This window comes from Sciurus vulgaris (genome assembly GCF_902686455.1).
Source record: "Sciurus vulgaris genome assembly, chromosome: 10".
In the NCBI taxonomy this organism is placed as follows: Eukaryota; Metazoa; Chordata; class Mammalia; order Rodentia; family Sciuridae; genus Sciurus; species Sciurus vulgaris.
Window position 1 is genome coordinate 25,402,532 of NC_136470.1, and position 15,825 is coordinate 25,418,356.

Genomic DNA, 15,825 nt, shown 5'->3' on the forward strand with positions numbered 1-15,825 from the left:
TTGCAAAGAAAAACAGAAATAATCCTACTCCTTGATATTGAAACTTCCCTGCTGGTAATATTTTAAAATAACTGCAAACTAGAATATTATCATGTTTTCTTCTTTAAAATATAATTGGACATAGATGATTTTATGCATCTCCTAATTTAAATGGAATATGCTTTGCCCTGTATTTATTCTAATCCTACATTAAAATGATAATAAAAACACTTCTTACATAAAAATGTAAAGAACTGAGAAGGAAATTATTATTATTACTTAATTTCAAAAGAAGTTCTAGTAGCAATTTTATTTATGAAAGGATTTTAAAAAGCACACATTCAGAGAAACAACTCAGAATATAAATGAGATTTTTCCCAAAGAGATAGAAATCGTAAAAAAGAAACAATCAGAAAATTTGAAACAAAAAACTTCAATTAATGAAATGAATTATGCAAGAGAAAACATCCACAGCAGGCCAACAAGAGCAGAAGAATTTTTGCACTTTAGGACAGATCTTTATGTTTTTTGGCACCTTTGACTAGTATGAGAAAACTGCGTTTCTGTGGATTTGTCTCTGTGTCCTTTATTCTGCACCATTGATCTACCTATTTTGTAGCTAATACCATGCCGTTTTTGTTACTATTGCTCTATAGTATAGTTGAAGTTCTGGTATTGTGATACCCCCTGCATCACTCTTCCTGCTAAGGATTGGTTTAGCTATTCTGGGTCTCTTATTCTTCCAAGTGAATTTCATGTTTGCTTGCTCTGAATTTCTGTGAGGTATGTCATTGGGATTTTAATTGGAATTACATTGAATTTGTATAGTGCTTTTGGTAGTATGGCCATTTTGACAGTGTTAATTCTGTCTATCCAAGAACATGGGAGATCTTTCCATCTTCTAAGGTTTTCCTTAATTTCTTTCTTTAGTATCCTGTAGTTCTCTTTGTAGAGGTCTTTTACCTCTTTTGTTAGATTGATTCCCAAGAAAAAGAGCCTCTTCAACAAATGGTGCTGGAAAAACTGGAAATCCATATGCAGCAAAATGAAACTAAACCCCTATCTCTTACCTGCACAAAACTCAACTCAAAATGGATCAAGGACCTTGGAATCAGACCAGAGACTCTGCACCTTATAGAAGAAAAAGTAGGTCCAAATCTTCATCATGTCAACTTACGACCAGACTTCCTTCACATGACTCCCATAGCACAAGAAATAAAAGCAGGAATCAATCATTGGGATAGATTCAAACTAAAAAGCTGTTTTTCAGCAAAGAAACTGTCAACAATGTGAAGAGAGAGCCTACAGAGTGAGAGAAAATCTTTCTCTGAAAATCTGAATCAGCGAAGAAAATGGGGAAAGTGTTGAAAATTAATTTTACAAAATGATAGCAAACAACTCCCAAATTTTCAGAGAGATATGGACATCAAGATTTAAGAATCTCCAAGTACCCCAAGTAGATTTAATAAAAACAGAACTTCAACAAGTCATATTATAATCAAAATGTCAAAAGAACACACAAAAGAGAAAATCCTAAAAAGAACAAGAAAAATTATCGAATCACATATGAGAAAAGGTATGTTAGAATTATAACAAAGTTCTAGGCAGAAACCTTACCAAACAGAAGAGAAAGGGATGATACATTCCAAATATTGAGAGACAAAAGAACTGCCAAGCAAGAATACTGTGTCCAGTAAAATTATACTTCCAAACTGAAAAAGAAATTAAGTCTTTCCCAGATGAACAGAAACTGAAGGAATTAAACACCACCAGACTAGCACTATAATAAATAATCTTAATTAGGGCTCCTATACTAAAAAATATACTAGTAAATATACTAGTATGCTAAATATAATAAAAATGAAAAGGTGATCACTATCATCATGAAAACTCATGAATACACAAAACTCATTAGAAGAACTGATAGGAAAAATAGAAAAAATAAGTGAACAAAAATAGTATGAAAGAAAACTTCCAAATGCAAAAATAAATAATAAAAGATATGTAAATAAAAAATAAATATGTAAAATGATATGTAAAGAAAAGTGAGCAGAATCAACTGCCAACATAATAGAAGAAAGTTCATAATAAACAATAACTTTGAATGTAAAGGAGTTTCATTAATTAATCAAAAAACATTAATTGGCTGAATGAGAAAAAAAGAATCCAACTACATTCTGCTTATAAAAAACTCTCTTCACTAATAAAAACACATGTAGAATAAAAGTGAAGGGCTGGAAAAATATACTTCATGAAAGTGGAAACCAAAACTGAATAAGACTAACTATACTCATAAATCAGAATTTAAATCAAAAACTATAAAAAGAGACAAATGCCATTATATATTGATAAAAGAATTCAGAAAGTAGATATAACAATTGCAAATACATATCTCTCTCTATATATAAATATATATATATGTCTCCACTACAATAACACTCAAATATATTTTTATGTATAAAATGAGAAATGGAAAAATAGACACTAATACAGTAGTATAATAGTGGGAGTCTTCAACATCCCACTTTCCTCAGCCATCCAGAAAGAAAATTGAAAACAACAACAAAATCAGAATTGAAACTTTCTGTACAGCAAATGGACTTAACAGGTAGTTACAGAATATTTCATTCAACAACAGTAGGATTTGCATCCTTTTTATTAGCACATGGGAGATTTTTCCAGGACAGATCATATGTTATGAACAAACCAAGTTTTTAAAAAAATAAAATCTTAATGTCGTGAGGAGGATGTGGTAGAATAAGACTGCCCCCCTCACAGCATATGGAAAGCAGAGTGAGAGGGAGGGATCAGGACAAGATACAGCCTTAAGGAAATGTCCCATGGACCTACTTTCCCCAACTAGACCCCACCTCCCAAGTTTTCCGCACTTCCCAATAGTTTACTAATTTGTGAACCCATCAATGACTTAACACATTGGTAAGGTTAGAACTCCTGATCAAATCACTTTTGAAAGGCCCCAGCCTCTGAAGACTGCTGCCTTGGGGACAAAGCCTTCAAGGGTGTGTGGTTTTAAGGGGCATTTCAGATGCAAATCATAAGATCTGTAGTAACAGAAAGCTTACCAGATTACCTGAGGTCCAGGTGGACATAGGCAGGAAGGATTACTGAGCAGCACGAGGACACCTTTACTGGTGATAAATATGACATATTCATTGTCACTGTGCTGCTATCTGTCAAAATATCTTCACACTGACACTTTAAAATACGTGTAATTCATTAAATGTTAATTGCTTCTTCATTAGGTCAATAAAAAAAAATCTCAAAGTCTCAGTAAGATGTTTCTATATATCTTGAAGGAAATATAATCTGGAAAATACTTGCTGTCTATGATAAAAACACATTTTGCTATGGAAAATAGATTTTTGTAGGCAATATTTTGATTATCAATTGACTGTTTTATGATATTGCACAGAATTTTAAAATTGTCAGAATACTGCAGATGGGGACACTAAAAAGACACTCTCATTTCCTTGGCTGAAATCTCTAGTGAACAGTGATAGCAGCAGAGAATATTAGAGTGTTCTATTCTACAGGCAGTTCTATTTTAGTGGTGAGTGAGGGGCATCGTTATAGGGTCTATGGGACCCTATAGAATTTTTCAGTTTAGAGTTTCCATCTAATGAATTAAATTTATTATGCCAAGGAGACATTTAGAATTGTCCATTTCCTTGCCCTGGACACAACTTGGAAATTCAAGGGGTTTTTTTGAGTCTCAGAGAGATTTAACTGAACATATTATTTTAGAAAGTACGTGGTCCAGGATTCCAATAGCAAAAGTAATGTAGAGTCTCTTTTCATTCCCAATTTTAGAGACAACAAATCAGCATAGTTTATTTCACATAAATAAATGTTAGTACATAATGTGAAACAACTTAAAATTCAATAATCTTATTTAAGACTGAGATAAATTCCCTGAAGTGTTACATTTTCTGAGTTTTAAGTTTACCCAAGGTGTGTTGACATATTCACACAAGAACAGAATATCAGCCTCAGTAAACATTACCAGAAATACTGAATATGAATATATATATAATATATATGGAACATTGCATATATGCTAATGCTTTTGTGACATTGTGTATACACACACACACACACACACACACATATATATATATATGTATGTATATATATATGTGCTATGGTTTGGATATCAAATCCCCGCAAGAGCTTATGCATGAGACAACACAAGAAAATTCAGAGGTGACATGATTAGGTCATGAGAGCATTAAATTAGTCAGTGAACTAATGCACTGATATGGATTAACTGAATGGGAAATATAGGCAGGTAGAATGTACTTGGAGGAGGAAGCAGATCACTGGGGTTGTGCTTTTGGGATATCTGTATGTATGTATGTATATATTGATACTGGTGCTTTAACCTAGGGGCACTTTAACACTGAGTTACATTCTCAGCCATTTTTACTTTCTATTTTGAGACAGGATCTTGATACATTGCTGGGGCCTCACTAAGTTGCTGAGGTTGGTCTTGAACTTGTAATCCTTCTGCCTCAGCCTTTGGAGTCACTGGGATTACAGGCATGTGCCACTGTGCCCGAAGGGTTTATATTTTTTTCTTGGTTAGTAGAACTCTCAGCTTCCTGGCTGTCCTGTCTTGAGCTGGTTTGCTCTGCCATGTACTTCCACCATGATTTGCTGCCTTGCCTCATGCCCAGAGTGATGGAGTTGGTCAACCATGAATTGAACCTGTGAAACCGTGAGCCATAATAACCTTTTACTCCTCTAAGTTGTTCTTTTCAGGTCAGTGGCACAAAGCTGGTCTAAATACAGATTTCAGTACTATTAAAAGGAAAAGGAGAAAAGAAAATTGGACATGAAGTAGCATAATTTGAGTTACTTTGAACTTTGCAATTGTATGTTTTTATTCTCCTTTCAGTATATAGTGCAACTATATTTTAATACATGTACATAAAATGTTTCTTCCAAATTATAATAAACTCTGATAGACTCAAAAGAGTTCTTGAAAAGTTTTTGTTCATTTTATAACTGTTTAAAGTGGAACTAAGATTAGATACAAAAAATTATGTGCCTAATTCAGTATTTTATTTACATCATCCATTTTTCTATAGACTTTATATTACCTAGCAGTCTATAATTTTCTTAAATCTATTATCACATGATATTGGAAATACTTAGGGACTCTCTACAGTTCTCTGTTACTTCAGTTGTTGAACTATTTGTGAGCTGTTCCTTGTGTCCATCACAAAGATTTTATAAGCAGCAAACCACTACCATGAAAAGAGAAACTTTCTAAATTCTTCTTTGCAGTGTTTGTGACTTACAATGTCTATTTTCATTGAAAAATATGATCATTGATATTAAAATCATAAAAAAAATAACAATAGTGCCTCACCCTCTTAAAACCCCTTTGTTTACTTACAAATTTTGCTATCTATTCATTTTAACCTGATATTACCCCTCAAATCTGAGAGCTGACCTAGGTAATGGGACTCATCTTTCCGAGTAACTCCAATAAATTAATAGAGATTGCAAGTATAGTGTCTGGATAAAGATTCTATAGTCACAATGGCTTTTGAGCCTGTAGATAGGTAGGTAGTGATCCATTTGATATTAAAATTCCCTGTTTAAGATCCACTTACTCTCAAGCTGGTCATTTGGTATGCACTCTGTACATCAGGGAGAATTTTGCATCTGGTCCATGGTGTCTCAATTTGTTTATTGTTATATTCTAAATATTGAATATCATAGTTCTATCATCTGGAAATGCTTAATCTTCTCTGAAATATTATAAGCTTAATATTCAATGTGAAACTCTGGAAGGAACTGTATAAGTGCAAAAGTCTTGAAAGTCAGAGACCCCAGGGGATTTAGTCACTAAGAAAGGATGACTATTTCTCAAGGGTAGTCAAATTTCTTTCCAAGAGACTAAAGAGGAGCATTTGCCAGTCCATATTTATTTTTAAAATGAAGCAAAATTCTCAAGTCATAGATAACACAAGATATATACTTTGAAGTTATAATTTAGTTATTTGAATAAGAGGTAAATGTGTTTTCATAATTTTATCTTTACTGATACTTATCAATTAAATATTTCCAAATATTCCAATATAAAAATATTCTCTAATTTCCACATAGTACTACTTTAAAGCACAAATCCCCCCCATTATGTACAATATATATTACATACATACATAGTATATGCATATATTAAATTTAATCTAGTATTAGACTGAATTGGTTGAAAAGAATTAAGTGTAGAATTTCATAATTTTTAAAATAATTGCCCTATGCAAATGTTCAAGAGAATTTTTATCATTTTCAAATTTAGTTCTTATTCAAATTGGTTCTAATTAAAATTTGTTCCTGGGGAATACTTTAAAAAAACTACTTAGAGAAAGCTTTCCTGTTATATGATTATGTGGATTTCATCTTATAGCTTTCTAATTTTCTAAAAAAAGCATCTTCTAATTTTGAAATAGTCTTTCTGTATTATTTTCATTTTAAACATTTCCTCTGCTAAAATTATTTATTAATCTGAAAATATTATCAAAAACATTTTTTGTGTTTAACCTCAGTACAATTTTTGTAGTACTATATAAGTATTGCCATTTCACATTAAACTATGAAGAATTCTTCTCATAGATTCAGTATAATTTTTGATCATTTTAGGATGTTTACTTTCCATCATTCTAAATGTTTAAAATCTGATGTAAACTGCAAACTGGCGACAGATTTATGGGGACACTTTTAAATACATTTTCCATTTCTCTGAATAACAATTCACTTGGCTTTGCAATATATCAAGTTTTGACATTAAAATGTGGATGTGATGTTGCATGTCATGGCAAAGTATTGCACTTTTCAAAGTCTTTTTATTGAGGGAAAGAAATGAATCATATTTTCACGCAAAAAAAAAAACTCCCTCAAATCCTGTTTTAAGGTACATAACTTAAAATGAGTTACAAATATAATGCTCAAGAAATTTGAAAGTGTAATAAGTTGAAAACAATATGATCTTAAAATCACAGAAAAATAAGACTGTCAGAGGGCAGAGAGACGGTGGATTAGAGGAAGGGGGCACTTCCCAGCAGTTCCTCAGCTCATGATTTAAAAAGTGGAAAGACTGCTACTCAGCAAGATGAATAACCAAGGGAACTCACTAAACTTCATGACTAGACAATAAAAACCAAAAAAACCAAAACACAGAAAGTCAGAAACTTTGAAGGTAATGTAAGAAACAATATGTTAGAGGTGTGCCAGCTTGGCTGTTGGTGGCAACAGTGGTGGCAGCAGAGAATGTGACTGCAGAGGTAGGGGGGAGCATAGGCAGAGAAAGAAAGCAAAGCTCAGTGGAAAAATATGGACCTGAGGTATCCTGTGGAATGGAGAGGGAAGATGTTAATGGAACAACTTTGGGGGAGAGACTTATTGAGTAAAAAGTGACCAAAATCAGATAGCCTGGTGGCAACCAGGGTCCCCAGCATGGCAACCATGTATAAGCACCACACAGCAGTAGAGGTAGGAGATTAGAAACCCATAAAGTTGCCAGCCTAATCTTGCAGTTGCCTATTGTGGTCTCGGAGTGTTCCTGTATCAGTATGAATGAAGCAGGTACAAAAAGAATTGTGCTTGGTGTGATCCAGGCTCAGGATCACCACATGTTGAGAAGAGAAAGCTTCCTTTGTTGCTGGCACCCCATAAGATCTATGAGGAAGATGTCAATAATGGCCAGACAGGAGCATTGGCACTCCGGTCTGATCTTGGGCAATTAACATCCATAGCAGTGAATGTGCAACTTGTGGAACTTTAGACTCCACAGGCTATAAGTGGAATTCATTAGAGACCCTGGAGACCCAGAAGTCCAGGAGAGATTGGCATCTCCCCAGCTGCAGGGGCTGTGGATCAAATCTCAAATACCCATAGACAAAATTGCAAAGGTGAGCTGAGACTAAATCCCAATTAATGGAACTTCCAACTTAAAACTCAGCATCAGTCCTGCTACAGGAGTTCACAGTGTGTCAGTATTTCCCAGTCTATCCCACCCTGTACTGGGAGATAGGAAGCGGGAAACTGCTAAAAACAGCTTTGGCTTCTGACAGCAGTGGTTGGCATGTTGGTGAGAAACACAAAGATGTTTTATGACCCCAGACCTTGCGCCAAGGGTACAGAGCACAAAAAAAAAAAAAAAAAAAAGAAAGAAAAAGAATGAAATTCATCCTTTTCAACAGAAACAAGCCTTATATTTTAATTTTTTAAATTTATAATTTGCTTTTTTTATTGTTTTCCATTCTCTGTGACTATTTCTGTTTATGTGGGTGGGTGGGTGTGTGCTCTCACTACACAGATAGGTTTTATGTGTGTGTGAGTGGGTGTGTACATATGTGCATATATGTGTATATATATATATGAAATTTTACTTTCATTTTAATTGATTTTTTTATTCATTTACTATTTAGTGTTAATTTGGTTCAACTTTGATAGGATAAAGTTATATGTGGATTTGAATTGTTTTGATTGTACATTTGCTCATACTTTGGTATTTACTCCTTTTATTACCCCTTCCTTATTCTTTTCCCCCACAAATAGCCTCTCCTTTGTTCATTTTTTAAATATTTAGAACATTCTCTTGCCTTTCTACCCTATTTTTACTTTAACAAACTGTAATCCTACTATCTGATAGAAGTATACAGTTTATGTAATCCCTACCTAATTCATGTAATTATAAATACAGTGAATGATGCAGTAGACAAATACTGTTTAATGTCTGATTTAGTTCACAGTTGTCTATTGCTGGTGTTCATTTTAAATGCTCACCCTACCTATACAGATAGCAAATAGAGTTAAAGATATCAAAGTAGTGACATTACTAACATTATTGATATTCCTGGACCCCCTTCCTTTAAGGGGGGCTAGAAAGTGCTTGGGACACTTCAAATTCACAGAATAGAGATCCTACTGTTGAATAACACTTATAACTAAGACAATTACAGCAAACCTCACTTCATACATGACCTAGCTCCAATCAAGTCTCAATGATATTTCACACATAGAATAGGAGAGACAAAACCACAAACGAACAACCAGGTCACAAGGAGGAATAAATTAGAAGACTGTTCAGGTCCCACTCTTGAACATCTACTCAAATAACAAAACAAATGTCCCAAACAAAAAAGACAATTGCATGAAAAAGGACCCACGTATGAAAGAGGAAGGGGAACCCATTTCAACTGATGTTCATGTTCAAGGCCTCTGAAAATATGAGGAAAATGTCAAACAATCCCCTGTCCATAATTCACAATTCCCCCAAAAGAAATCCACAGATAAGAAAGTGAATGAAATTATAAAGAAATACTAACAATTTAGTACTAAAATGTTCAATGAACTGAAAGAATATCTACAGAATGAATAAAGAGAACAAATATGGGAGGTAAAAGAAAAACCCATCTCAATAAAGAAATAAGAGATATTGAAAAGAAACCAATCAGAACTCCCAGAAATGTATCAAATTAAAAATTCACATGAAACATCACCAACATATTAGATTTCATAGAAAATAGAACTTCAGAACTTAAAATCAGGTATATAAACTTTGAATATTCAGTATGAAATAAAGGAAAAATAATTAAAGACCATGATGAGAATATATAAGAATGTAGGACATCATGAAGACAAAGAAACCTTAGAGTATAGAAGAGAAGATGGGGATATAGGTTAAAGGCATTAAGAACCTCCTCAGTGAGATAGTAGCAGAAAAAACTTTCACACACTAGAAAATAAGATAGACATTCATATACAGGAGGCATATAGACAAAATAAAAATAACCTCTCCAAACCACAATATAATCAAAATACCTAACAAAGAAATTTAGGTAATAATATTAAAAGATGCAATAGAAAAACATCAAGTTACATTTAGAGGTAAACCAATAAGGCTTACTTCTTCTCAACTCAGACCTGAAACCATGGAGGATTTGGAATGAGATACTCCAATTTCTAAAAGAAAACAATTGCCAGCCACTATTGCAAAGTCCATCAAAGCTATCTTTCAGAATCAATTAAGAAATAAAATTTTCTGTAATAAAGATAAACTAAAAGAATTCATGACAATAAACCAGCACTAAAAAGAATACTCAAAGATATATACTGTACACAGAGGACCACAAAAATTAGCACCAAACCTCCCAGTTAGATGAAGATCATTAGAACAGCAATCAACTAAATGGAAATTAACACAATTGAATAAACCAATACAGTAGAAATAATACACATCTATCCATAATAACACTTAATGTAAATGGTCTTGACTCCCCAATTAAAAGACATAGATTGGAAGAATGAATTTATTGGAAGAATGGGTTTAAAAACAATATCTACTGTATGCTATTTTCAAGAGACTCACTCATACACAAAGACACACATAGGTTGAAAATAAAAGAATGGAAAAAAAATTCCATTCATATGGAGTTTGAAAACCAACAGAGACAACTATTCTTATATATGACAAAGTAGATTTCAAGCCAAAATAAATCAAGTGAAAGCAAAGTTTTATAGAAAACTACTACAGTAGTTTATAGAAAACTACTACAGTAGTTTATAGAAAACTACTAGTAGTTTACAGAAAACTACTAGTAAAGGGAACAAACAAGAGGAATATATAATGATAGAAAATATATTTGTTTCCAATGTCAGTGCACCTAATTACAAAAAAGAAAAATGCTTCTTGACATTAAATTACAGATAGACGTCAATATAATATTACTGTGTGAGTTCAACAAAACCTTATTACAAATGGACAGATTATCTAAACATAAAATCAATAAAGGTATTTCTTACCTAAATAATACTAAAAATGAAATGGACCTAATAGAAATCTACAGAGAATTTCATCCCAAAATAGCTGAATTTACTTTCTTCTCAGTAGCTCCAGAAATGTTCTCCAAAGTAGTTCATATTTTAGGTCACAATGAAAGTCTTAAAATTAATATATATATAGGACTGGGGTTATAGCCCAGTGAGAGAGCACTTATGTGACTCACGTGGTTTGATTCTCAGCACCACATATAAATTAAAAAAAAAGGTCCATTGACAACTAAAAATTAATGAAAATAATTTATAATAATACATAATTATAATACTGATAAATATTGTTATATTATTGATATTAATTTATATTTATATATATATATATATATATATATATATATGTGCCAGGTGTGGTGGCTCATGCCTGTAATCCCAGTGGCTTAGGAGGCTGAGGCAGGAGGATCACAAGTTCAAAGTCAGCCTCAGCAAAAGCAAGGTATTAAGCAACTTAGTTAGATCTTGTTTCTAAATAAAATAGAAAATGAGACTGGGGATGTAGTTTGGAGGTTAAGTGCCCCTGAGTTCAATCTCCGGTACCCCCACCAGAAAATATATATGCAGATAGATAGATATAAATATATAGATACAGATATAATTCCATGTGTCATATCAGATCATAATGAAATGAAACTAAAAATCAACAGCCAAAAAAAAAAAAAAAAGAAAATAGAGACAACACCTTGAGATTAAACTATACTCTTAAGTGTTTATAGTAGCCAAATTTGCAGTAGCCAAGGTATGAAAAGGTGCCTGCCAATAGAAGAATGCATTAAGAAAATGTGGTATATATACACAATGGACTCTTACTTTGCCATAAAGAAGAATGAAATTCTGGCATTTGATGGTAAATGGAAAGAAATGCAGTACATCCTGCTAAGAGAAAAGAGCCAGATCCAGAAAATCAAGGGTTGAATGTTTTCTTTTATATGCAGAGGCTAGAGTAAAATAAGGGAAAAATGGGGGTGGATCATATATTATAATGATATTAGGAAGATCAGTGGAGAAGAAGAAGGAGATTGAGAGGGGGGAAGAAGGAGGATTGGAAAAGGGGAGGAAAAGTGGATTAAAAAAATTAATTGTCAAAAAATCATACTATATACATTATAAATGTTCCACAGTGAATGCCACTTTTTACAATAAGCTAATCAAAAATAAATAAATGAGTAAAAGGAAAACCAGGAGCAAAGAGGAAGATGAAGAGGGGAAGGTAAGAGGGGAGGGGAAGTGGGGGTTACTGGGGACTGAAATGGAGTAAATCAAATTCTATGCATGTATGATTTTTGTTAAAATGAATCCAAATATTGTGTCTAAATATAATGTATACATAAATATATATGTATAAATTATATATATAAATAAAATATGTATAAAATAGAATGGGGTGAATCTAAAATTTTATCCAATTCCACAGGCTTCTAAAAACTACAGCCTGCACCTTCCCCATAAGTGTTCACTAGGGATACAACTGATCACCACCAGCTGTGCTGAAATCAGTTAATCTTCAGGCAATCATTTCATCTAAGCACACCCTGGCTGCAACCCTTGGGCAACTTCTAACCTACAGGACCATAAAAGTCAAGGTAAAATGCATTCACTCTTCCACCTGAAAGCTCAAATATTTGGAAAACATCTCTAATGAAATATTTTAGCATCTTTTTCATTGCAAACTTAGTGAATTTGAAGCTCTTTTCCAGTAAGTTTTCTTTTAACTATAACCCAATTAATCTAGATGTCTTTAAACCTACTGTGTTCATTACTCAGAATTTATTCCCATGTGGAGTTTAACCAACAGCGATCAGTGTTACAAAATTAGTAAGTATGAATGACGAGTTTCTTCTGTGTTCATAGACTAAGACCACATTTAGGCATGCAATGACTGATTATGGTGCACAGTAAAATCCTTACATGTCTTTCACCTGTGCTTCCAAAAACCTGTATTTCTACATTGTGAATCTATGTGATTGGCATGAGAAAATCAAATAGAAAAGCAAGTATTTTTGTCATTTATGAAAACTACTTAGTAACAAAATTGGGGGTGCTATACATAAAATTAATTTATGATTCAATTCTTGGCCTCAGAGAATCTATTTTAGTAAGAATATAGACTCTGGAAGTAACCTGCATGAATCTCTAGATTCAGCTTCATTCTCTATAAAATGAGGAGGCATATATTTCTCCCTGACCTAAAGAAAACCAACAGTACATTGATTAAAAGAGATAACTGTCATTAAAGTTTCTGCATAATGACTGGTGTACTGAAATAGAAGTTAACCCAAATGAACACGAAGGTGATAATGGGTTTGGTGGAGGAAAGGATCTTATACTCATCATCTAAAGTTACTGTAAGTCAATATATGAGAGAGGTTTTCACTGTATTGTTCCTTAGTTCTCTCTTTTTTTTTTTTTAACAAAAGAAATATATTTACAAACCACAAACTTCATTAGGAGTTAATATCCAAAATGTATAAGGAACTTAATACTCAATAACAAGAAAACAACTAGATTTTAAAAATGGGTGGAAAACCTGAATATATATATATTTAAAATTTATTTATTTTGATTCATTGTAAACAAATGGGGTAAAACTTATTTCTCTGGTTGTACATGAAGAAGAGTCATACCATTTGTGTAATCATACATGTACATAGGGTAATGATGTTGTCTCAATCTGTTATTTTTCCTTTCCCCCCACCCCTCCTACCCCTCTTTCCTTATACAGTCCATCCTTCCTCCATTCTTGCCTCCCTCCTATCCCCCATTATGTATCATCATCCACTTATCAGAGAGATCATTCCTCCTTTGTTTTTTTTGGATTTGGCTTATCTCACTTAGCTTAAAGTTGATCTTGAAATACACATGCATTTCTATGTAGTATGGAATATACCAACCAAAAAATGAGTCCACAAACAAGGGGCAGAAAAGTGTGAGTCCAAGAATGAACTGTATAGCTGGCTGGCTTGTGTTCTGTATGCATATTTATGGAATAAATCAGTTAGACTGAAGATTTATGGTTTTACAAATAGGCATCAATTTATTCCTGGTTGCTGCTCATGAACTTGGCCACTCCCTGGGTCTCTTTCACTCGGACAACCCTGAAACCTTGATGTATCCAGTCTACAATTCCGTCATGGACCTGGCCCACTTCCGCCTTTCTCAAGATGATGTGGATGGCATTCAGTCCCTCTATGGACCTGCCCCTGTCGCCCCTCAGGATCCTGTAGTGCCCAGTGAGTCTAGCGCACCCGAGCTTGGGACACCAGCCACGTGGGATCCTGCTCTGTTCTTTGATGCAGTCAGCACCCTCAGGGGAGAAATCCTATTCTTCAAAGACAGATATTTATGGCGCAGATTCCCCTGGAGGCTCCAACCTGAACTGCATTTGATTTCTGTGTTTTGGCCCTCTCTTCCATCAGACCTGGATGCTGCATATGAAAACAGTAGCAAGGACATTGTTTTTATTTTTAAACGAAATAAGTTCTGGGCAGTCAGAGGAAGTGAGGGACAAGCAGGGTATCCAAAAGGCATCCACATTCTGGGATTTCCTCCAACAATAATGAAAATAGATGCAGCTGTTTCTGATAAGGAAAAGAAGAAGACATACTTCTTTGTAGAGGACAAATACTGGAGGTTTGATGAAAATAGCCAATCCATGGAGAAAGGCTTCCCTAGACGAATAGCTGATGACTTTTCAGGAGTAGAGTTAAAGGTTGATGCTGTACTACAGGAATTTGGATTTTTCTATTTCTTTAGTGGATCATCACGGTTCAAGTTTGACCCTAATGCCAAGATAGTGACACATATACTGAAGAGTAACAGCTGGCTACTTTGTTAAGCAAGATCAGAAGAAAATGTGAAATTTTTTAATAAATTTAATAAATGTTCATTTAATCTATTTTAAGTCAAAAGGATTGATATTTCCTGTATGTGCTGTGGTCAAAGATGAACCTCACGGACATCTTTGTGGTCATTCAGCATTGTCTGAACCTCTTCACTTGCTCTCAAATTACATTGCCCAGAAGTGAGAAATGCTAGTGTTCACTAAGTGAGAGGGTGTATCTTGTGGTTATTTTATTTATTATTTAATAAAGATTTTTATTTTTGTTCTATAAAAAAAAAATTAATATAATTACTTTAAGTAAATGAAAGCTGAGTTGTAGTACTAAAGACTATAATCTCCATGGCAGCAGGAAAAACACAGTACACACTACTTTCAAGAGTTTTAAACAGACATTTATAAGATCAAATCAGAAATTAACAAGGAAGTTATGTGCAGTATTTATTTTCAATTAACGTGGAACATTGATGTGGTTGTATCAGGGTTCATCTGGAGAAATCAGGGTCAAATAAACTGAGACATTAGGGTTTGAATTCAAAACAGAAGATGAAGTATTAAAGAAAATCAGCAAAGATGATATCCTAAGAATACAGTAATAATTTCATAGAGCTCTAAGAAAGCCTGGTATTGTCAGGGATGAGGAATTGTAAAGCATAAACTGTGAGGAAAGAAGGGGAGGAGAGCAGACTCAACAGATCGTTCATAAGGGGCTTGAAAATCACACACAGTGTGTTAGCTCTGCATCCTACGTGCCAAAGGTAACTCTGGGAAGAGACGGGGAGGACAAAACCAGATTAACATCATAACCATATTTTAAAGTTTGAGAGACTAGAGTGCAAGAATAGAAGAAGAGGTAAGATTGGACAAGAATGCACTCAGTGGCAGGGCAGTCTACGTGAAAGAAGTGAAACAATTTGGTTGGGAAAAGATGTAAATATCACATAGGAAAACTAACACCAAGCAGCAATATACTTTGTAATATTAGCTGTGAAATATTAGGAGCAGGGATTTAGGGAAATTTTGAGGTATTTTGGTTTTTGAAACAGGAGATATGATGGTTTAATTCTATGAAATAGGGGATAAAAGAGGGAATCTTAATCTATCCTGTGCTGCTATAACAGAAACCACAGACCAGGTAATTTATG

At 33.7% G+C, this 15,825-nt stretch overlaps 1 protein-coding gene across 1 annotated transcript; it reads left to right on the forward strand.

Annotated features, from left to right (window-relative positions):
• Window positions 1-13,852: 13,852 nt before the first annotated feature.
• LOC306670376 (stromelysin-2-like) lies at window positions 13,853-14,677 on the forward strand (the record flags this gene model as incomplete). The annotated part of the gene is made up of 1 exon (XM_079155072.1): window positions 13,853-14,677. The coding sequence occupies one exon, from the start codon at window positions 13,853-13,855 to the stop codon at window positions 14,675-14,677; it is 825 nt and encodes a 274-aa protein (XP_079011198.1).
• Window positions 14,678-15,825: the final 1,148 nt, after the last annotated feature.